We start from the raw sequence: 22,135 nt of genomic DNA on the forward strand, positions 1-22,135 counted from the left end.
CTCTAAAATAACCACAAAAATGAAAGAATGTGTAACAAACTAATGGAGGGAGGGGAATAATACAAAATACCTAATTAATCAAAGAATCCATAACGGCAGCTAAAATCATGTAAGCATTTCTCATTTATTTTGTGACCTGTTCACTTTGATTCATCAGCAACTATCGCTCAACAGGAACATTGGGACAGAGTATAAGCTGGAATAATATACCGCGTGTCTCTTATACCATGCACTGAGCTAGGTGCTGTTCTAACTCACTTCAGAGCAGAACCCTAAGGTGGATACTACCTCCCCTATCATAGACCTGACCAGACTAGGAACTGAAACAGAAAACTGAGATTCAGAGAAGTTACAAGAGCGAGCAAATGAGGGACCAGACCCCAGATGCCTCTGGTCTGTATGTTGCCATTTCAAGGCAAAGGTGGGCTGGGCTGGTCTGCTTTCAATTGCACTGTTGATATTACCACCTTCTATTGGTTTTGCCCTTGCTCTTAGTAGGAAGAAGAAACAGCTTCAAATTCCCTAACTAGAGGATATAGATGCTACGTGAAATAAGTCAATCAGAGAAAGACAATCATCATATGATCTCACTGATAGGAGGAATTTGAGAAACAAGACAGAGGATCATAGGGGAAAGGAGGGGAAAATGAAACCAGATGAAACCGAAGAGGGAGAAAAACCATTAGAGATTCTTAATCTCAGGAAACAAACAGGGCTGCTGGAGGGGAGGGCGGCGGGGGAGGGGGGTGGCTGGGTGATGGACATTAGGGAGGGTATGTGCTATGTGAGTGCTGTGAATTGTGTAAGACTGATGAGTCACAGACCTGTACCCCTGAAACAAATAACACATTATATGTCAATGAAAAAATAAATAACTGAATAGCAAAAAAAATTTTTTTCAAATTCTCCAAGGGCAACATGAACCAGACAGGCAGCAAAGTAAAAACAATGAGAGCCTAACAGAGGAAATATTATACATCCTCAGTATGAAGCGGAGAGACAAGAGAAACAGAATTGTTAAAGGTAATTTCCAATTTCTTCAAAACCTTTTCTGACCTATGGCCTTTACTATCTTAAGTGAGACCAACTCTAACATCTCACACATTCATATTCAAAAAAGGTGAAAGGAACTTTATCCCAAAAATCCAAAAAGAAAGTGCTTTTGGAATCCTACTGCTGTGACTTTTCAGCAGCAGGAGTAACTACGAGAAAGCAAGAGGTAGCAAGAGAAAGCAAGAGGTAGCAAGAGGTAATCGAGAAAGCAAGAGGTAATTGTTTCCAGATTCCCATTTCCCTCCCTTTGAAGTACTCAAGAAAATAAGTGAATGCCTTCAACTTTCTTCTATCATGTAGAGTGGATGGGGATAGGAAAGAAAGGCAGGCAAGTTTCTCAAGGTAAGCTATTCCTGCAAAGCTTATTCCAATAAGTGCTTACTGGCAACCATGAGGAATCATTAAGAGAGACAAGCTAATGAAGACTAAACTGTATTTATCTACCCTCTTCCACCCCTTCATGATATCCATGGGAAATATGTAGATTTTATTTCTTGGGTTATCATCAACATTATTCTAAATCAAGACCCACAGAGTACAGCCTATCTGAGAAGGATTTTTTGCAACTGTTTCTATTATGGCTCAAATTTTATCATCTCGCTGAGCTGCCTAGAAGCAAACAATCCGACTCTCCAACCTGAGCCATTTGTAAGATAAATATTGGCAGTTCCTGAATCCACTGGTACAGGTAGAAATACTGCAACAGAGAGCTTATGGTATTTCAGCTTGCCTTGTCAAAGGACACCAAAACCCTCTTTGTGAGTCCTTGCGAGGCCATTAAAAGAGACTGGGGGGGCTGTGGATTTCCACATGCGGTCCCTGTCCACAGGAAAGCTAGAGATGAGTGCACGGAAGGTCAAACTTGTAAGCTCTCACAGAGCCTTAACTGGAGTATTGGATGCAACAAATGAAAAACCTTGTCTCTTCACGTCTGCCATTGAGAGGTCTGGCAGGAAGAGATCGTGCCAGCTTTCCCTAAGTGAGGAAAATGCAGCAATGTACACATTAAACAAGTCCCAGCCAGCAGAGAATGTGTAATGAAGTCACATATGGCCGTGCTTCAAAATCCCATCTGAACGCAAATAAGGTTCTACTAGAGCAAGTCGTATAATCATTACAAAGAAAAAAAGAAGGTTCAGTTAAGACCTCACAGACGTACACTGGAAGAATATAAGACGGTATTATTCATTCAACAAAGAGCTATGGAGCAGGAAGCCCATGCACTGGAGGATGGGGGAGAGAAAGGTTAATCAGCCTCCGGATCTTCTTTTACGAGATTTAGAGTACATTAAGGGCCACGTGGGCCACGTGAGAACGGCAATAAAAGGAAGCACAGAAGAAACCAAAGAGAGGTACCACAAGTGCCATGGGGTTCGAGAGTAATGTCGTATCCATCCAAAGGGATTGGTGGAATGCTTCATGTGGCACCAACATTTGAATGAGGCCTTTGAGAAATGGCTGAGGGGGAGCACTGGACAGGGGACACTGAGGACAAAGGTGACTAGAGCTGAAGGGAGGAGCACGAGCAAAGACCTGGAATCTGGGGGGAGAGGGGGCTGTGGGGAGCACGGGGGGGTGAGGGCAGTGTACCAAAGGCAGACTGGAACAGACACCTGGGAGGCCCATTGGGAGCCCTCTACGAGAGGACAGGGGACACATAGTAAGAACCCAAACTGGGGCAACATGGGAATGGAAAGACAGCAGCCCTGAGGGCCATGCTAGATGCAGCCCCAGTTGACAAGACTAAAGGCATGAGAGAGACAGTGAGGGGAAGCTAACAGCTGGGGGAAAAAGAGCCAGTGACATTTAGGCAAGTTGAAAGGTCCACCAGGCCATGGGGATGGATACCCCCAAAAGGTATCTGAGCCCAAAGTGAATGTGGAGTCACACGCATGGAGGGAGGTGGGTAAAGAGGAGATCTACCTAAAGGCAAAGATGTGGGAGCACGGTGGTCACTGAGGGACAGGGTGCAGAGAAGAGCTGGGGGGACAAGCCATCGTGAGCGCCTGTATTTTAAACACAAGCAGAAGGAAAAGACTTAGCAAAGAAAAAAAAAATCTCAGGCAGCTAGGAAGAAAACCAGAAAAGGTTTATATCCTAGAAGCCATGGGATGCAAGGATCTCAAAAAGGAGGGGCTGAGAATACATATGCCATTCGCTCCTGGACACACCCACTTACTTGCTCCCAGCAGCCAGCAAGCTCATCAGGCAAGACCCGCTTCCTACCCCCATGGCATCTAGAGCGGACTCCTGCGTTCAGGTTGGAGGAAGGAAGGCAGGGAGGGAGAGAGGGAGGAGGGAAGGAAGGGAGGGAGGAAGGGAGGAAAACGAACAGCAATGTCAAACCTGCAGAAAAGTCAAGGGAGAGAACTGCTGAGAAAAGACGACGGAATTGATGACCACTGATGACCACTGATGACCACTGATGACCACTGATGACCACTGATGATCGGTAACCACAGCGGGAGTGCATTTGGAGTGACAAGGCCGTGTGGGATTCGCAGAGAAAGAGCCAGGGGAAAGGCACAAGCACGAAAAAGATCCAAAGCAGGCAAGAGGAGATGAAGGGCGCCAAGTGGGGAGTGTATTCTGTAAAGTCAGCCCGTCCGTTCCCTAAGCACGTTCTAGGCCCTGCAGACATGCAGCTCGGGGTCCTTGCTGATCAGAAGCTGGGGTTCTCAGAAGGAGGAAGCAAGGAATGGACCCAGAGGACTGATAAACACTATCAAGAAAAATAACCTGATGTGATAGTGACTGGGGGCCGGGGAGAGTAGGCTGCTTTAGCCAGCATGGTCTGCAAAGGGGACCGTCTCATGAGGTCACCTTGAATTTGAGTTCATTCCAGAATGGGGGGGGGGGGGCAGGATCTCTGGGGCAAGAGTGCTCCAGGCACAGAGAACAGCTAATATAAAGGCACAAGGATGGTGCAAGCTTGGCGTGTTCATGCAATAGGAAAAAAAAGATCAGCATGACGGGATTATAATGAATGAGGGGCAGAGGCCTTGGACTCTGGCTGAAATGGGAAGCCTATGAGCTAGGGAATAACAGACACTGCTTTTTTGCAGAAAGTTCGCCCCAGCTGCTGTGTGAAAGATGGATTATGGTGGGGCCAATTTGGAAGCAAGGACATCAGTATGGAGGAAGTTACTGTAGACCAAGTACGAGACACCTGGCCTCAGGTTGTAGTGGTGGTGATTGTCAGGAGGGGCTGGAGTCAGGATACAGCTTGTACAGTGGATCCTTAAACTACACGGGGATTAGGGGCACTGACCCCACACACACAGCCAAAAATGCACATATAATTTTTGACCCTCCAAAAACTTAGCTACTAATTAGCCCTCTCTTGACTGAAAATCTTACTAATAACATAAAGTTGATTAACACATATTTTGTGTGTTTTATGGATGACATATTCTTATAATAAGGTAAGCTAGAGGAAGGGAAATATAAAGGAAATCTTAAGAAAGAGAAAATATGTTTATAGTACTGTAAAAAAAATCCCCATGTGAGAGAATCCGCATATATAGTTCAAACCCATGTTGTTCAAGGTCAACTGTGTGTGTCTGGAGCTGGGGGGATGCCCAAGCAGAGCCCTTCATTAAAGAGTCATCAATACATAGACAGTGTTTAAAGCCACGGGTCACATGGGTTCACACAGGGAGAGAGTATGTACATAAAGAGGAAAAAGGAGCCAAAAATAGGCCCTTACTTTTGTTAGAATTTAGGAGAAAAGGATGGATAAAATTATAGAAAAGTTTTGAGGCAAAAGCTTGAGGCACATCAGGTTTGTCTCCAATGTCTCAGTAAAGTAGCAGAGAGGGGTCGTGACCCTTATCACAGAAAAGGTTCAGAACAAGCATCAGAAGGAAGGTAATCGGAAGCCATCACAGAACGAACACGAGGGAGGGCTGACATGCGGCAAACACACCCTGACTTTTGGGCAACTCATGTGCGCAGGGTTTGAGACTTTCCCCAGCAAAACCATACAGCTCAGGCTCAGAGACAATGGTCGTGGGGATCACTCAACCACAGTGTGACCACAGTGTGAGGACTGGCAAAGGAGCACGGGAGAGGGTCCTGGGATGCTACAAGCCCCCTGCTGAAATGCACACTGAGAGTAGAGCCCGGGACCGTGAGAGTGGCCTGGTGAGCTGGACAAAGGAACATTCAAGATCAAGGGATCCTAGGGGGGATGCAGAGTAGGTTTCACAAACACGGGGGAATCTGAAAGGAGTAAAGGGAAAAGACTATGGTCATAGAGGAAAATATCAGAGATGAAAAAAAGGTGAAGGACTTCTGAGTGACAAGGTCCAGGTATGGCCATTAAATCTCACAAATCGTATTCTTTTCCCAAGGGCTAAGATTACCATAGTAGGCACTCACTGGGTCCTTGCTGGCCCAGGCTGGCTGGGGAAGCACGAGGGAGGGCTGGTGTGCCTAAGAGACCATGGCGTGGAGAAGGGTGGTCCAAAGATCGAACCCCGATTCTCACCTAACCTCTATATGACAGCTTCTGCTCTAGTCTGCAGCCATTCATACCTGGAAACCTTGGGGCCTTCCTACAGGGTGAGGAGCAGTAAGCATCTGTATTTCCTGGGTCAAACAAGAACTCCGTAATAGAAAGGAGACTGATTCCACCAGAAGAGACAGGCTCTCCAGGACCTAGCCACCTTTACTTAGCTTTTGGTGCCAAGATAACCGTTGCCTCCGGCACCATAGACAGGATGGCAAGGAAGACAGGAGAGGTGCAGAGCCACCAGCAACTGAGCAACACAACTGAAAGTCACCTCTGAAAAGACTGGATCATTAACTGACCTTCTCACTGGTAAAATGCTGCGTCATACAACCATGACATCGCGTCCAGTTCTGTGGGCTCTGAGAGATCCTGGGAGGCTGGAATCTTTAATTCTCTATTATGAAATTGTGAGGCTGGGTACCATGTCAGCTTGGCCAAGTTGGAACTACATTTCCCAGAATCCTCCTCCCTGTGCAGTTCCGGGTTAAGAGTCAGATGAAATAGAAGCGCACTTGAGATTTGGGAAGTGGAAGCAAGGAAGCCTGCAGCCATTGTGCTCTGCTGGTTGCCACAGTCAACGGTGGTGAGAGGTGGAGGCACAGGTGCTGGTGGACACTAGTTTGTCTTCATTCTTCTTTCTGCTCCATGTTTCTTCCCAAGTACTATCCTTACTGGCCAAGGATAGTGACCCCAAGACCACCAGATGCTTGGCTGGAGAGTTGAGTGGTAGCTCTAAAGAGCTCTGAAGGGTGGTAGCTTTCCATGGACTCCTGTGCCATCCCCTTTTCCCTGCCCCACTCTGTGTGGCTCCCAGCTCCTCTGCAAGCCCTAACCTGTCCACCAGTGCTTCCGGAGGGCTGACTAGGTTTTCCTTGGATCCTCCAGCTCGCCTTCCCAAGCTATCACTTCCCCAACTCCTCCCATAATTGTGTAAAAATCAATTCCTCTAACACATGCTTTATTCCATAATATTTATGGCAGCTCTGCTTCCCTGATGGAACCCTAACTGATACAGTAAGCCAAGTACTGAACAGACGGCTTTGCCCTCAAGGACCCAGTAATTGACAGAAACCACCTTACATTTATAGCACTGTTTTACAGTTTGAAAATCCTGTTCACATGATTGAATACCTCAACCTGGAGAGGATTAAATAAGGAAACTGAGGTTCAGAGAAGTCAGGTGACCAAAGGACAAATGTGAAAACCACTTGGCGGTAATCTGTGCTGATCGGTCACCAAAATAACTCAAAAGGCATGGAATGACTTAAACAATTCTCTGTCCGAGGACCAGAGACCGAAAAGGCTGAGACGAGATCTACCCACAAGGATTACTCGAGAGCGTTCTATGAAATTAACAGCTGCTAACGGACCAACCACTGCCCACCATCCCTCACTACTCAGCCATTTTTAATTCTCCCCATGTTCGAACTAGCCTATGTAGTCTGCCAAGTTCTGTGTGAACACCTGGTCCTCCTTTCAGCCTCTAGTTTGGAGAGAATGGGGGATTCATGCTGGGTTTAAACTTGCATGTGGGCCTGAAAGGCACCTGAGGTAGTAGTTGAAATTTCTCCCCACTCCCTACCATGGGCAGCTTTGTCCTATCTCCCTATTTTACTATTTCCTGTACCTTTTCCTGTTCTTCCCTTGCCTTGTCCACCCTTCCTCCCTAACAAGGCCTTAAGTCCACCTTCCACATCTCCAGGCACATTGCCAGACGCCACGGGTGGTGTGGAGGTCTCTGCCCAGCTTCCCCACTAAGGCCCAGTGAGGAATAGTGTGGTAATCTGGCTTGAACAGATGACTCTGGGTTTACATGCCCTTCAGAGAGAAGACTTTGGCTTCATCAACCTGATATTTCATTCCTCCATTCAGCACTCCTTTACTGCGCACCTAGCGTGTGCTGAACCACATCACTAGGTGAGCTCCTGAGCATACGCCCAGCCCAGTGTCAGAGGTGAGGGAACAGTGTGGCAGCTATGCAGAAAGGCCAGGAGGAGATGAGTTCTCCAACAATGGAAATCTTAAAATATAACTAAATCAAGGACATGAGAGGTTAGGGTCATTCTAGGGCAGACCCAGAAAAACAAAACAAAACAAATTCACCTAGGACATCAGGTTTCAAGTCCTCCAGATGACATTCAAAGAGCTTCCCAATCTCACGACTTTCTCTCCAGCCCCAACTCTTTCCCTCTGAAGAACCTGCAACACAACGCTCCACTCCAACCACAAAAAGTTTTCCTCATGCAAGACCAGCATGCTCTTATAAATAGGTCTATTTTTTTACCCATATTCTTCCTTCTGTCTGAAACAAATAACCCTTCCCCTTCTCTGGCAAACAAAACCCCACTGATCGATAAGACTTAGGGAGCTCACGTGAGTCCACAGGAAGTCTTTCCTGTTCTTCCCCTCCCTCCGTCCCCGGCCGGAGCTCTGAATGTGTCTGCTGGGGATCTACTTGGCTCGGCCACTGCCAACAGCCTGAGTTTACTTGCTTACCTGCCTCCCTCATGGAATTGTGAGCCCTTGGAAGGGGCAGATCATTCCCTGATCATCATCACATTCCCAGCCCCGCAACATGCCTGGTGATAGAATGATGTGATCACTGCAATCTCAAGGAGCTTCTGCAAACTGGAATTTTAGAACCAAAACTGACCTTCGGATCATTGTCTAGGTGGGTTAACAGGCATGACTTCATCTCATTTATATGAGAAAGGACCCCCAATCAACCATTTTCAAAAAAGCTCTTTGCTAATAAGGTCATCACAGAAAGAGAAGCGCCCACAGCTAGAGCCACCATGAACACATAGCATCAGCCATGAGACCCCAGGGTAGGGGACCTCAGCACCTTGGGATGGGACACAATCACAATATTCCAAATCCCAAAGTCTGATGCGTCGGTTTTATTATCACTCTTCATTGGGGCTAGAGAAGCCAACATATCTGGGTGCTTTGGAAACTTCTAGAAGGGACTCATTCCAGACATGGCACCAAAGACTTAAAAAATGTATAGACAGGTACAGAGGAGACACGGGTAGTAATACAAACAAGTAGAGAGGGTTATGTCAGTCATCTTACCTCTTCTGCAAGAGCACCTCTGTCTAAACTAGTCCCTAACTCCCTTTTCTCCAAATTTTCGACATTGTTCTGTCTCGAACTATCCTGGGCGCTTCTTCAATGCCACCTCTCCTCCTGTGCATGGGTCCTGCCTCCACCAATAGACTGGCAGCTACAGGAGTCGAGGGACTGTGTCTCGGTCCCTATGTGCCCAGAGCTCTAGAACAATGTTTGGCATAGTGTTTGGCAATGTTTGGCATAACTCTCATTATCCAATGAGGAGTTGCGAAATTGGCAAACGGAGAGACGAGGCTTATGCTCCCTGCAGCACCACGGCTGTGCCTTCAGTCAGACGTGGCCAGAGCTGGCTGCTGGCCAGCCAGAGCAGGAATGACCAGCAGACAGTCTGCGGTCAGGGCTAACACAGACTCAAGGCATTTCCAGCCTGTCCTGCAAGGAAGGATGGCTTCTCCACATCGGGAATGACCAAGACAAAGCTGCGGAAGCGAGGAGGATGCTGGTTTGGGATGGGAGAGGTTGTTCCAACCCCACCAAGGGAGGAAAGGGTGGAGGAAGCACGGGGACAATAACGAGGACCTGTGAGTCGTGTGTCTCCCATACCAGCAGCCACGGAATTAACTGGGGAAACTCTCATGAGGGGGACTGGATACTTTCCCATCCTTTCGTTTCCGTGTGTGGACTCCCCTGCTCCACAAACCTCTGTCCTAGAAATGGAGTCACAAGCCATTCTCTCAGAAATCGTGTGGGAGAAACAAAAGAAAAAAAAAGCGAGCAAGGACAGATGGATAACCTCTGCCTCCTTTACAACTTACAGCCCCACAACATAGACTTTACATGTGCATTTCACATGGGTGTCGTGGGTCACAGACCGCACAGATGCTGTATGTACCTGTATAGAGATCTACAGATGTTCTCTACACACAAAAATGAACCTAATTATTCACAGACTCGAATTCCTAGGTACTAGGATAAACAAAAACGGACACTGTTGCATTTTCATGGTGCTGACAGCTGGGATGAGACAAACAGCCCTCCTAATAAACAGATCACTATCAATGGAAGGGCTGTGCTCTCAAGGGACGCGGCTCAATGAGAGCCCACAACAAAGGAATGGGCCACGGGCACCCTTGCTCCGGATCAGAATGTGCTGTCCTCTTGTCCTCTCAGGGCAGCGAGGCTCCACCCAGCCTCCAGAGACTCAAACAAATGGAAATAATTGACAGATAAACAAAAGAGGGGCACTGCATACAGAGACTGGATAGTCGTCTCTAAGGGCAAGGAGAGAGGGTTACTTGGGAAAACTTCAGGAGGCGTCCGCGCAGCTCGATCATGCATCCCGTTTGCATCCCGTTTTCACACTTCTCTGTTTGGAGGGCCAGATGCCTCAACAAACACGCTGGGTGGAACAAAGAGCTTGCCTTAGCACTGCTGTTTTCTTAGGACCAAACTCACAGCCGGCTTCGTGGAATTCCCATTAAGCCCATGGCTCCCCAGGCTACAAATGGGCAGCTCGCCGCCTCGCTACCTCTGGGAGAGTCCAGAGATGGGCCAGTTACTTACACGCCAGGTACGACGCTAAGCTTTCTGGAAACTCGTGCTGCTGCTCTGAGCGCAGCTTATTTGTGGGATAAATTGTTATTAAAGTGGGACTCTGATGAATAGGCCACATGATTGCATAGATCTTGTTTCCCCCAGAAAAGCATCTACAATTTCCCATCTTTCCTCTAAAACTTATCTGTGTCTCTTATCAGGTGTTAGTCCTTCGAAGAAATGCTCCGATCAGCTACCTGAGGGGAGTATCGGTAATTGTTTTGTGAGCCATTTTCCGTGTAAGAAACCACCCAAAATAGGATTATGGCCTGACTTATCACCTTAATTTAGCCCACTAGCTTCCTGTAAGCCCCAGCAGACCTCACCAGCCTTATGCACGTGGGCTCTTAGCTGCTCTGTGGGCACTGACAATGCTGCCAACACCTTTCAGGGTGACTTTGCTCACATTCTGCCTCTCCGCCAACCTCCCCTCCTCAGAGTTTAATATCCACATCTGCTGAGGTCTCCCTTACAGTTCCAGTTTAAGTCAGCTAATTCCCAAATGGAATGCCAACCTGCACACACTGATTGACTCCTACCTCCGAGAAACCGCGCTAGTCATTTCCTCCCTGACATGGTCTGCCTGCTCCAGCCTCAAACCGCTTTCTAGACCTACCTGCTCCATGGGGCCTTTCCCCATTAACAGCTCCTGGCCTCCCTAGGACTCTGACAGCCCCATATGCACAGCTATCTAATGATTCAGCCACTTCAACGTTTAAAAAGCACCAATGATCCATTCTGTTATAACTGGTTCATTTCCTAATTCCTTTGTGATCTCCCAGTGGTAGAAACATGGTAAACAGTCCCTAAATGCTGCCGAAGTTCTAAAAATTAAGATCATGAGAAAGAGCAAAAGTGTCATAGATTGGAAAGTACGGTCATAGCTGGGCACGAATTATTTTTTTTTTTAAGATTTTATTTATTTATTTGACAGAGAGAAATCACAAGTAAGCAGAGAGGCAGGCAGAGAGAGAGGAGGAAGCAGGCTCCCCGCTGAGCAGAAAGCCCGATGTGGGGCTCGAACCCAGGACCTGGGATCATGACCTGAGCCGAAGGCAGCGGCTTAACCCACTGAGCCACCCAGGCGCCCTGGGCACGAATTATTTATTCACAACTGTGTTCACTTTGCCCAACGGAAGCGCCCACTGTGTGCCAGGCTCCAGGCAAGACACTATGGCCTGAACTTGAAACTTACTGGATAGATTTCTCAATCACAGATGATGGACTATATATAATGTCTTCTAATAAATAAGAAAACATTTGGACATGCCTGCCTTTGGAAAATGGAAAAATGAATAGCTGTGCCAAAAGTGGTTTGGTTTTATTTGTTTTTTGTTTTTTGTTTTAAAGTCCTCACTGCAACCTAAGCAAAGCAGTGGCACACTGGACAGACACCAAATCGGCTACTATTCTGCTCTCAGGACATCCTAGGGGGACAGTGCACTTATAAAAGGCTCTTCACCCCTTCACCTCCAGAACAGCGCAAGCCAGCAAGGCACTTCGAACATTTCCAAGAACTCACTCCTACAAGGCTTTTTCAGGCCTCCAAGACGAGTGAGAGAGAACATGTGGGGTCAGCTCTAAGGGTTACATCCCAAAGTAGCCAGGCCACAGTGAAGACCAAGGCCATACACACACGCCCTAGCAACAACATGGAGGTTCTCCAGGCTACACCATTTTCTCTGGTGTTGCATCCCACATCCTTCTTACCTCCCCTCTTCAGATGAAGAGAATGAAAAGGAAGAAAGTCCCCAAGCCCTGGAAACACATTTCTTAGCCAATTAAAGCTATTGATTAGAAATGTCTGAGTTTCTACTCTCCTATCCTTTAGGAAAGTGGAAAATCCAAACTCGTGTCAATATTTGGACACTTTTAAAGATGTCTTTGTCTCTTTTCATGGTAGATGGAGAGTATTTGGGAAAGGAGAGCCTGTGCAGCATAATCACCTGCCAGGCAAAATGGGGAAGAACACACAAGTCACATTTCTGGGGGCTAAGACTCAATTATCTCAACCCCAACTTACTTATGGCTGATTTCCTCAAACATAAGTTTAAAAAAATAATAAATAATGGTAATAAGAAAAACTCTGCCATCTAGAAACGCCTATTGGTTTTACTGTTTCTGCAACTTCTCCCACAAGTCGGTCTGAAGGTGTAGTTAGCCTGGCTGGTGGGGGGGCGGGGGCGGCGTCACACCTCCATAACCTGAAGAACCACAGGGAAAATGCCCTGTTTCCCAGCAGGGGGAGCAGTCTGGAAGGAGGAAGTAATTGCCGATATGGAGACAAAACAACAAATATTCCCAGAGCCCTCTGAGGCACCAACCCACCCTCTGTGGAGGAGTGTCAGGCAGGTGAGACGTGAGAGGGGCAGGCTGTGGACGATGGGCCAGCAGCCAGGGACTCCAGGGCTGGACCAAGCAGCCCATATGGCCACCAGCAGGGGTCAGCGTGGACTTAGTGAGTTAGGGAGATGGAAGGCAGCCTTCAGGAAACAACTAGCCCAGACCCCACTTGACTGAAGCTAAGAGCTAGTCAGCAACTTGTCCAAGGTCACAAAGCTAGTGACTGGAAGGTCAAGGGCCAGAATCCAAGCCTCCTGTTTTAAAAGACAAGGAAACAAATGTTACCACATTTTGACTAATTGTATCAATTCCTCTCCTAGATATTCAGACACGTTTGCCTCTGAGTGTCTATACTGACACAGAGATGCAAAACAGCCTACTGTGGTAATGAGCCCAGACTCGGGAGCCAGGCCCTGTGGGTTTGAATGCTGGCAGCTCTGTCAGTTACTGTAACCTTGAGCAAGTCACTTCATGTCTCTGCAACTCAGTGTTCTCATCTGTCAAATGGGAGTAACCACCACCCACCTCACGGGTTATGAGTTCTTATGTGCTAAATGCAGTGTCCAGCACAAAGTAAGTGGTATGTAAAAGGCAGGAAGGAATTTCTTAGGGAGGAAATAATCTCCATACTGGTTTCTCCCCAGCCCCTAGTTCATCTTAGTCACAGGTTACTGCCTTTTCCCTCCAACACCTGGACATAATGCATCTAAAATCTCACAGCGCTGTCTCTTCCCCCTTTCAGGCCAAACCCAGTCAGTTATTAGAAGTAAACTGGCCAAAATGCCCCAAGAGGTACGAACTCTAGCTAAGGGTCTACTTTGGCTACTGCCTGCCCAGCCTACTACACCCTCAGATTTCCACTTTCAAGATCATGGACTCAAAAGTTACCTCTTCGGATCCTCGCCTCCTACCTTCTGAACCCACCCACTCCTGTGAGTCTTGGGGTCTGCTTTATGACCCTCATGATATGCTCTGGTCCCTCAAACCTACTGTAATCACAAGCCTTCCAACCTCACTTACTTGCCTGTCCTACCTTGGACTCCCTTGGCCATCCTTCTCTGTGATGCTGTCACCGACTCCCTATAGATTCCTGCATCCCTCATCCCATGGAAAGATCACACCACACCCCTCCCAGGCTGCCAAACTGGGTGGAACAATCCAGAAACCAGGCCAACTGCCTCCAGGACAGACTATGCTAACCTCACCCTTCATGGCTAACTGGAGGCCTGCCACATTTCCATGGAGCCCACGCTGGCCCACTCTCCTGTGACTCTGACCATGGCCTCTGCCTCAGAGTTCACCAAGGAAGCCAAGGCCACCAGAGAACTGAGATGACAGGCTCTCTTTCAGACTAGGGCTTCTCAGACATTACCAGGCATTCGAATCCCTTGGGGGATCTGGTTAAAATGCAGACTCTGATTCAGTGGACTGGACTGGGCCCTGAGCTTCTCCCTAGCGCTGCCAATGCTGCGGATCCCCAGATCCCACTTTGCGTGGCGAAGGGATCACATAAAATTCAGTGGTTACGCTGTTGCAGATCTATTCTTTTTCATCTTCATGACAAACCTGCAAGAGAGATAGTCATCCCAGTTTACAGATGCAGAAAACTGAGGTTCAGAGAGATTAAGAAACCTGTCCAAGGCCGGGGGGCTGCTGGAGGGAAGATTCCAAAACCTGACACCTACTTTTGCTCTACATAAGGGATTTCCACGAGCAGAAATCATTAAGAAAAGCACATGGAATGGTTTATTCGTAATACGAAATCTTCTTAGCTGATGAGGATGAGATAAAGATGGGTTATAAAACGGCCACAGCGTCCCCATGCTGGAGAGTCCACCTAACAGCTGAAGGCCTAAAAGCAGCTCTCAGAAAGTAGGTTAATTCCACCAGTCAACATGGAAGAAGACATCCAGGGGAACAGAAGGAAAACTTTCCATTTGTGCAGGGAATGTAAGGGAACGCACAGATAACCTCTAACTGGCATGTTGGGGGCTTTGTGGCCACTCTTTGGGCTAAAAAGGTTGAGAGCATGGTGGGGACCATGTTTCCCACACCACAGTGCTCCCTGCGCATTTGACCTCCACCTCACCCTTCCCTCCTCTCTGGGAGCCCGCCTAGCACTCTGACCTCCAAGGCCAGGGGTGCCCTGGGAGCCCCCCACCCCACACTGCTCCACCTTCCCCAGAAGGCAGACCCAGCAGTCATCCTTCCTGTGGGCACACTGGAGGCCCTGGGTACTGTCAGGTCCCTGACCCTGCCATGCTCTAAGCTACTCCCCTCATGGTCGTCTCCCATGTGGGACCACCTGAAAAGGTGGGCTGAGGTGTCTGATGGCGACCCTACTCAGCTCACTCCTCCTCATCTCCACGTCGGTGATCCTCAGCCTCCTCCTTCTGACTGTTGAGTCTGACTCAGTCTCCCAGTCTGGGGCTTCTCATCATCTTGATCTTCCTTCATTTCAGCAGCATCTGCCCAATCCCTTTAATGGGTGTCCTCGAACCCCCTCTGTCTGCTTCTGATAGAGTGCTCTCCTGGGTCTTCCTCCGTCCCTGACTAACCTTCTAGAACTCTCCTTTCCCGGCCCAGCCTTCTCACTGCCCTCATTCCTGAGAACGTGCCCTTGACCCTCACCTCGATCATCCAGGTGGTGCCACACTTTCTGCTGACACCACCCGCCACATGTCCACCTGCTACACATCTATGACACACCCTGTCCCACCCGGGATGGGAGCCCCAAGTCAACTTTGGTCACCAAGGAATCAGCACTCAGAACAATGCCAGGGCTGGAATGGTGTGCACTCTCTCGGGGCTACCGGCTAAATAAATGACGTCCTTGCCAGATCACTGGGCTGCTCAACTTCCATCTTCCAACAGCTCATCCCAAGGCCAGGCCAGGGCCCATCCAGAGCAGGCTGTGGCTCACCGGGTAAAAGAAAAAACCAGCAATCTCCATCAAATCAGAGGATACAGGGGAAGTGATAATAACACTACAACTGTCTTAGTAAACAGAGTTTCTGGCTTTAGGGGCTCCGGGCGCTGAGGGTCTCAGCATCCTAACACACCTCCTATCCACCTGGGTCCCCTTACTGTGGTCCACAAGCTGTAAAGTTCCGGCCCTGTCCAGGTTGAAGTAAGGATAAAGAAGAGCCATTGTCAGGATGCTCTTGGCCTTGCATCCCTTTTGAGGTCTGAGGAGTAACCCAACTGTCTGCACACCACTTGTAGTTCATTAGGATTCAAAGGTAGCACCCATTCTAAATTGTGCCCTGAACCTTAATCATAATTCTGTTCTTTGCGGTGCTAAGTCAAACTCCTCCCAGACACAGCAACACTGGCCAGTGTTTCTCAATTCCCCTGAAATATCCTTCGTGATGTAAACGCTCACATCCCAGCTGCTTATAAAGGTGCGAAGCAGGATGCAATTAAGGTCCCAGAATCATGCCGCTTAGCGACTCCATTATCTCACACAAACACTTACAAAGTATTGTAGAGGAATCAGCATTCGAAGAACACAAACGTGGACACAGTGCCATTACCTCTAGCCTCCTGGAAATCACACCGCTGGTCTGCAACAGTGTTAACTACTGGGTCTAATTCTGTTGCTCTGCGAAGACTATCCAGTTGGTGTGAGGGAAAAATAGTCCGAGATCTAGAAACCACTGACGGTGCTAACTGCAGCACTTTGCCTTTCCCAGAAGATAAATTAGGAAGAATTTTTGCCCGTTCAAGTTATTTTTCCCAAAGCCGAGAGTCGAATGGCCTTGGTACCCTGCCTTGAAGACACAGATGCAATTACACCGAATAGCTATGAACTGCCCCGCCAGCTTCCCCCCAACTTCATTTGATAAAGTGAGACGCAGACACACACTGACAGACAAGCACACACCTTCTTTAACTGCCAGACGCGGCACCAACGGGAAAATGTATGTCCAATCTACGGGGTGAAAATCAGCCCTGGAGCTCATCACTGAAGCAAAATAGCCATATACACGCCGACCAGCCCAACTGCCTTGTAAGGAACCATCGCTGACAACTAGGGTTCCTATTCAGCAGGCTAATAAGAATAATTATAGCCAGGGCAGGCATTAATCAGCTTGGCAGATACAGGAATTCTGTTAACAAGGCTAAAATGAGTGCCAAGCAATCTCTGAAGGCCACAGCACTTCAAAGACTGTTAAGCTGGGGGGATTCACTAAGGTTCCTCCTGCCAGCCTTCCCCCGCCTTCTGCCTTTGGGTCCCACTCCTCAGAGCAGGCGCAGGCGTGGAGACCTGCTAGGAGTCAGGGTCACCACATGTGGGAATAGGGGTCCTTGGTCCGGCCCCTCCAGGAATTGTGCCTGGACTGCGCTCACCCCAGACTCTCTTATTTGCAACTGCACTCTGGCTGTCAAAACATGGCCATCCTTTTTTCTACCAAAACTAGTCTCAGGCAACACACAGCGTGAGGTTACGGAGAGCATCAGTCAACTCCTTCCTGATCACATCCTGGCTCGGCCTCGGAACAGCTGTAGGACTCCGGACACGTGATTTAACTTTTCTGGGCGTCGCTTTCCTCCCGTGCAACGGGCAGGAAAGAACAGCACCTTTCTCAAAGGGTTGTAAGGATTAAATAAGAGAAGGCACAAAGGGCACCTGGGTGGCTCAGTGGGTTAAAGCCTCTGCCTTCAGCTCAGGTCATGGTCCCAGGGTCCTGGGATCAAGCCCCCCATCGGGCTCTCTGCTCAGCAGGGAGCCTGCTTCCTCCTCTCTCTCTCTCTCTCTCTGCCTGCCTCTCTGCCCACTTGTGATCTCTGCCAAATAAATAAATAAAATCTTTAAAAAAAAAAAAAAGAGAAGGCACATAAAACCTGGTGCTTGATATGTACTCTCTAAACAGCAGCTATCATTTCCGTCCCATACAGAGCCCTCTATAGAAACTGAGAGAAAAGAAGAAACAAAACATTTGGTATCACGGACACACGCATGTGATAGGAGCGGCTTCGCCTGGGCTAAGCTTTCTACCTGACCTCCTTCAGAGCTGACAAAGAGACTGCTTAGCTCTCCCCACAAGTCCACTGTTCTCGCCCACGGATGTTGGTGCTCCGCAGCCGCCAGGCTACCTGGCATTCCTCGACCTCCCTTGCAGCTAGTGTGACGAGGCTAAGTTCTCTTGAATGGAATGTGTGCAGAAATGATGCATGCCCCTTCCAATCCTGGTCTATGAAACCTCCATGTGTTCTCCTCCAGGCTCTTTCCCCCTTTATGCGGCAGGAGAGGGGATAAGGACAACCAAAGTGATCTTAGATGGGCTGAAGACAGGGGAGCTTCTATCAGCCTGGGCACCAGGATGGCTGCAAGGACCAGGCATACCACGCACCCTAGTCATGTGAAGCCTCCCCTTGGCACTGTTGTGAGAGACCTTTCTATTGTTTGAACCCTGATGCTTCTGAACTGTGAAGCTTCGAGTCTCTGCCTTTGTTATAGCAGTTTGGCCTACCTAATTAATATAAAAGTCTTCTATCTAATTTGAATTTGAAAATACAGATATAATGCTTCCATCACTTAAAAACCATTTCAATGGATTTGAAAGTTGTGCTTTTTTTTTTAAAGACACAAATGAAGAAAAATTCCTCCCCCCTTCCTACCTTTCACTCTCTAATTCATGCTGCACAATAGTGAGGACTGACTTCCTCCCGCACATTGCTGTGTTGTGTTAATTTCACCCTGAGAGCTTTTAATGGCTACCCAATACCCAGAGAGAGAGGGATATATGCATGTATCTACTCAGTTGGCCAACATTTACCAAATACCTACTACGCACGGCCCACCAGGAACCCTATTAGTAACAAGACTACAGTGAACAGTATGAACGAGATCCCTGCCCCTGGGGATATAATCAGTGTGGGGATTCAGACCAGAAACAGACAAATATTATATACAGTGAGATAAGCGACATGACAGGAAAAGTACGGGCCGCCTAGCAGCACCCCCAAAACCAATGAACCCCCCCCCTCACAGCCCAGACTGCTCAGCCCAGAACGAAAAGCCTTTAGGAGCTACTCCAAACCCACCCTTCCAGCTTGCTCTCCCATTAGAACCTCCCCGGCCCACCTCTAGCTCCATGGATCTCACATGCCCTTCCTGAAAGAGCTTAGCACTTTCACATGGCCCCACTCGATGCCCTTCCACAAACGTGCTTTTCCTGGAACGCTCTTCCACTCCTTTCAAAATTCTAATCATCCTCAAGGCTCAGCTCAAATGTCACCTCTTCAGCAAAATCAACCCCAACCCTAAGTCAAAATTAATCATTCTCTTCCCTGCTTCCTACCAGCACTTGATGTCTCTGTCAGGTATCTCATTTGGTCTTGTAGTTAACTGTTTTATTTATTATCTGTCCATCTACCTGCACTGACCACTCAGGGAGGTATTTGTCTGCTATGTTCTGTGGACTCTGATGGATATTCAAGAAATGCCGTAGTGAATGGGTGGACAAGACAGGTCAGACACAGAGACCTGCTCCATGAAGCTGAGTGGGTTCTGATGGGATTGTGACCTTTGAGAGGGGGACTTAGGAAAATGTTTGGAAGAAGCGAGTTTTGGGGGAAACGGGAATACGTAGGTGAGAAAAGAGAAGCAGGAGGGACATTCCCAGGCCATGGAAAAGGGCAAGGCCAGAAGGTTCACACAATTCTCTGTAAAGGACAGCAAACAGATTCCTTAGAATGAAGTATTTGATTCAAAGGGAAGCGAACACAAGGGGCAGAATATCCTTGGAAGAAAAACCAAAAGAACCAATGAGCAAAGGTGAGACACTCCCCAAAACTGATCCTTCTGGAAAATGATGAACTAAGGAGGATGGAGGAAAAGATCAGCCAGGAAGATGTCCAAAGTTAATCCGTGCAGGGAATTATCAGAACCTGGGCTAGGATAGTAGCTGTAGAAACAGGAAGAATGGGAAGAAGCCTGAGTCTGTGCTAGGAGAAAAGCCACAGAACTGAGGGACTGTGTGAACGTGGAGGTCACAGAGGTCAGTGATGGCAAAATTTTGCCCAGGATGCAATACAAGAGGAAAGATGAGCTTGTTTATTGACATATTAAGTTTCAGGAGCCAGTAGAACATGGAGGGCTTCCCAGAGGTCACAAAGAAGCCACACTGGGTGAGTGCTGGAGGGCAGAACTGTCATCTGGAACACCAAGTTCAGAAGCTGTTAGGTGGAAAGGCATTGGCTGGTGACTCCTCAGATACTTATGTGTAGTTAACATGAAATGCCCTGCCAACATACAACCAAGGCTTCTCCAAGCTGTGCTTTTCCCACTTCAGTTTTTTTCCTTTTGTACATCTCTTTGCCCCCGATCCCTTTTTCTCCCTCATCATAATTACTCAAGGGCATTCTTTTCAGACTTCTTCATGAGCCCACCATCTGAGCTGGTACAAGGGTTGTCAAGAGCACAACTCTAGGGGGTCATTCATCTTGGCTCCAAAGTGAAGAGCAGCTCCTAGAGTAGTGCACTGCACAATCTGTGTGACTATAGGGCATGGCCTGGTGTGACCCAGACACATTAGCCAATTAATGTGTATAGACTATCACAACAAATGGAGAACTTTAAGGATCCTGGTATGAAAGGGAAAGCTCTGGGACCTGAGACCATACAAAACATGCTACAAAACCAAGTGAAAGATCTGGAAGCTTTCTGCACGTGGTTGCAGCTAAAGCAGCATGGCTGGATGAGCTCTCTTGGGGAGTGAATTCCAGAAAACCCTTCAAAGAAAGAAAACACAGTATCAGCTAGAAAGGGCAGCAGCAGTCACGGGGGTGGGGACAATGTGGGCCCTGGTGTGGGCAGGATGGCAATGGCTGTGGAAGGCTTCCAATGGGACCCTCTGACTGTAAGTGCAGAGTAGCCATTTGCCCTGTGTGCAGCTGGGTCCTGGCTGGGACAATCGCCACACACTATGCATTCTGCAAAAGATTCAGATCTGCCTTCTCTAGGGGCTTGGAAGAAAACCCTGGGTCAGGTCACAGGACTCCTTCTGTTCTGGCTGACACAGACCAAAGGGATCCAAGAATATGAAAGAATAACAGACACCTGGGTCAGTCCTCCAGCACCTCAGAGGGCACTTAACAAACATATGTATTTCTATGGCTGATAACTGCATAGTTATGTTAAATAACCATATTACCATAATCATGTGTATCTACATGAAAATGGTGTCTGTGTGTATGGGGTAAAAGGAAAATGGAGAGGAGGGGGAAAAAAAAAAACCCCACCAAAGATTCCTTGGGTAGGGGGGACACCGCTGGGTCAAATGATCAAGAGGCACCCAGGTTTGGGGAGAGTGGAAGACGGGGGCCGTAAAGGGAAGAAAAGTAACAGGTAGGAAAAGTTGGAGAAGCCAAGGCGCCCGGGTCTTTGTGTGCAAATGTGCAGCTAGGCAGCTTCAAGAAGAGCTCAAGGAAAAGACTGAGGCAGAATATCGAGCCACGGCCAACATGACGAAGGACGAGCACACCGATTTTTCCTTTAGCGCTCTGGGCCACCCCGTGACCTTCGTAGAAGGAAGTTGGCGGATTGTCTCCCTTCCCTGGAAAGGCAGCTCGGCGTGGGCTGGCATGTGCCAGGGACGATTCGGCCGATCTCTGCTACGGCGGGCCACATCAAAGGCGCATATTTCCGCCCCCCCGGGTGGGGACGCGGCCGAGTACCGCCGGCACCTTCCGGGCCCGGAGTTCAAGGTGAGCCGGGCTCCCGGCGGCCAACAGGTAGGGAGGGTTGGGGGAAGCCGGCCACCGGCCACTCCCCCCCGCACAGGTGGGGCGAGGCGCGGCCTGGCGAGGCGGCCCGGCCAGATTCGCGCCCGGCTCCCCGATCCCGCGCCGTTCCCCGCCGGCCCGCGCCGCCCGCGGACCCCGCCGCCTCTCCCGGGAGCCGCCCGGCACCTCGGCGCCCCAGGCCGCGCGCCGCAGCTGCGCCCCGCCGAGCCTCCCCCGGCCCCCGCGCCCGGCCGAGCCCGGCGCGCACTCACCCAGCCCCAGGAGCGCCAGCAGCAGCGGCCTCGGCGCCAGGCGTCCCATGCTCGCCGGGCGGGAGCGAATCTCCCCCGCCTCCTGCGTCCCCGCCGCCTCTCCTCCTCCTCCTCCTCCAGCTCCGGCTGCTCCAGAGTCCGCGCTCCCCCGCCTGGGCCGCGCGCCTGCTCCGCTCTCCTCGCGAGCCGAGAAATCCCAGCGCTGGGCCGTACGTGCGCCCCTCGCTCGCGCGCCGCCCGCCCGCCTGCCCCCGCCCGCCGCCCGCCTCCCGCCTCCCGCCGGCCGGGCACCGGGAGCCGGGCGCCGGAGCCGCCCCGCCGAGCCGAGCGCGCAGTCCCGACCGCTTCCCGAAAGCAAAAGGGAAGAGCCGCAGCGCCCGCCCGCCCGCGCCTCCCATCCGGCGCTCTGCCAGCTACAAACACAAACTTTCCCAAGCCCCTCCCCGCTCCAGGTAACGGCGGCAGCGCCCGGCCCCCCGCTTAAAGGGGAGGAGGCGTCGGAGCCCACCCCGCTCTCCCCTCGGGCCCCCGCCCCACGACAAACTTTCCTCCG

General features: G+C 49.4%; 1 protein-coding gene across 2 annotated transcripts in view; it reads right to left on the bottom strand.

Annotated features, from left to right (window-relative positions):
* Window positions 1-21,908, bottom strand: part of PTGFRN (prostaglandin F2 receptor inhibitor) — an 87,263-nt gene extending 65,355 nt beyond the window's left edge. For both annotated transcript variants that reach the window (XR_007126747.1, XM_047726672.1), the window contains exon 1: window positions 21,583-21,908. Coding sequence is in view for 1 of the 2 variants with exons in the window: in XM_047726672.1 (XP_047582628.1) it covers window positions 21,583-21,631 (49 nt within the window). In the remaining variant the exon portion in view is untranslated. The remainder of the gene's footprint in view (window positions 1-21,582) is intronic.
* Window positions 21,909-22,135: the final 227 nt, after the last annotated feature.

The sequence above is a fragment of the Lutra lutra genome, chromosome 4 (genome assembly GCF_902655055.1).
Source record: "Lutra lutra chromosome 4, mLutLut1.2, whole genome shotgun sequence".
NCBI classification, from domain to species: domain Eukaryota; kingdom Metazoa; phylum Chordata; class Mammalia; order Carnivora; family Mustelidae; genus Lutra; species Lutra lutra.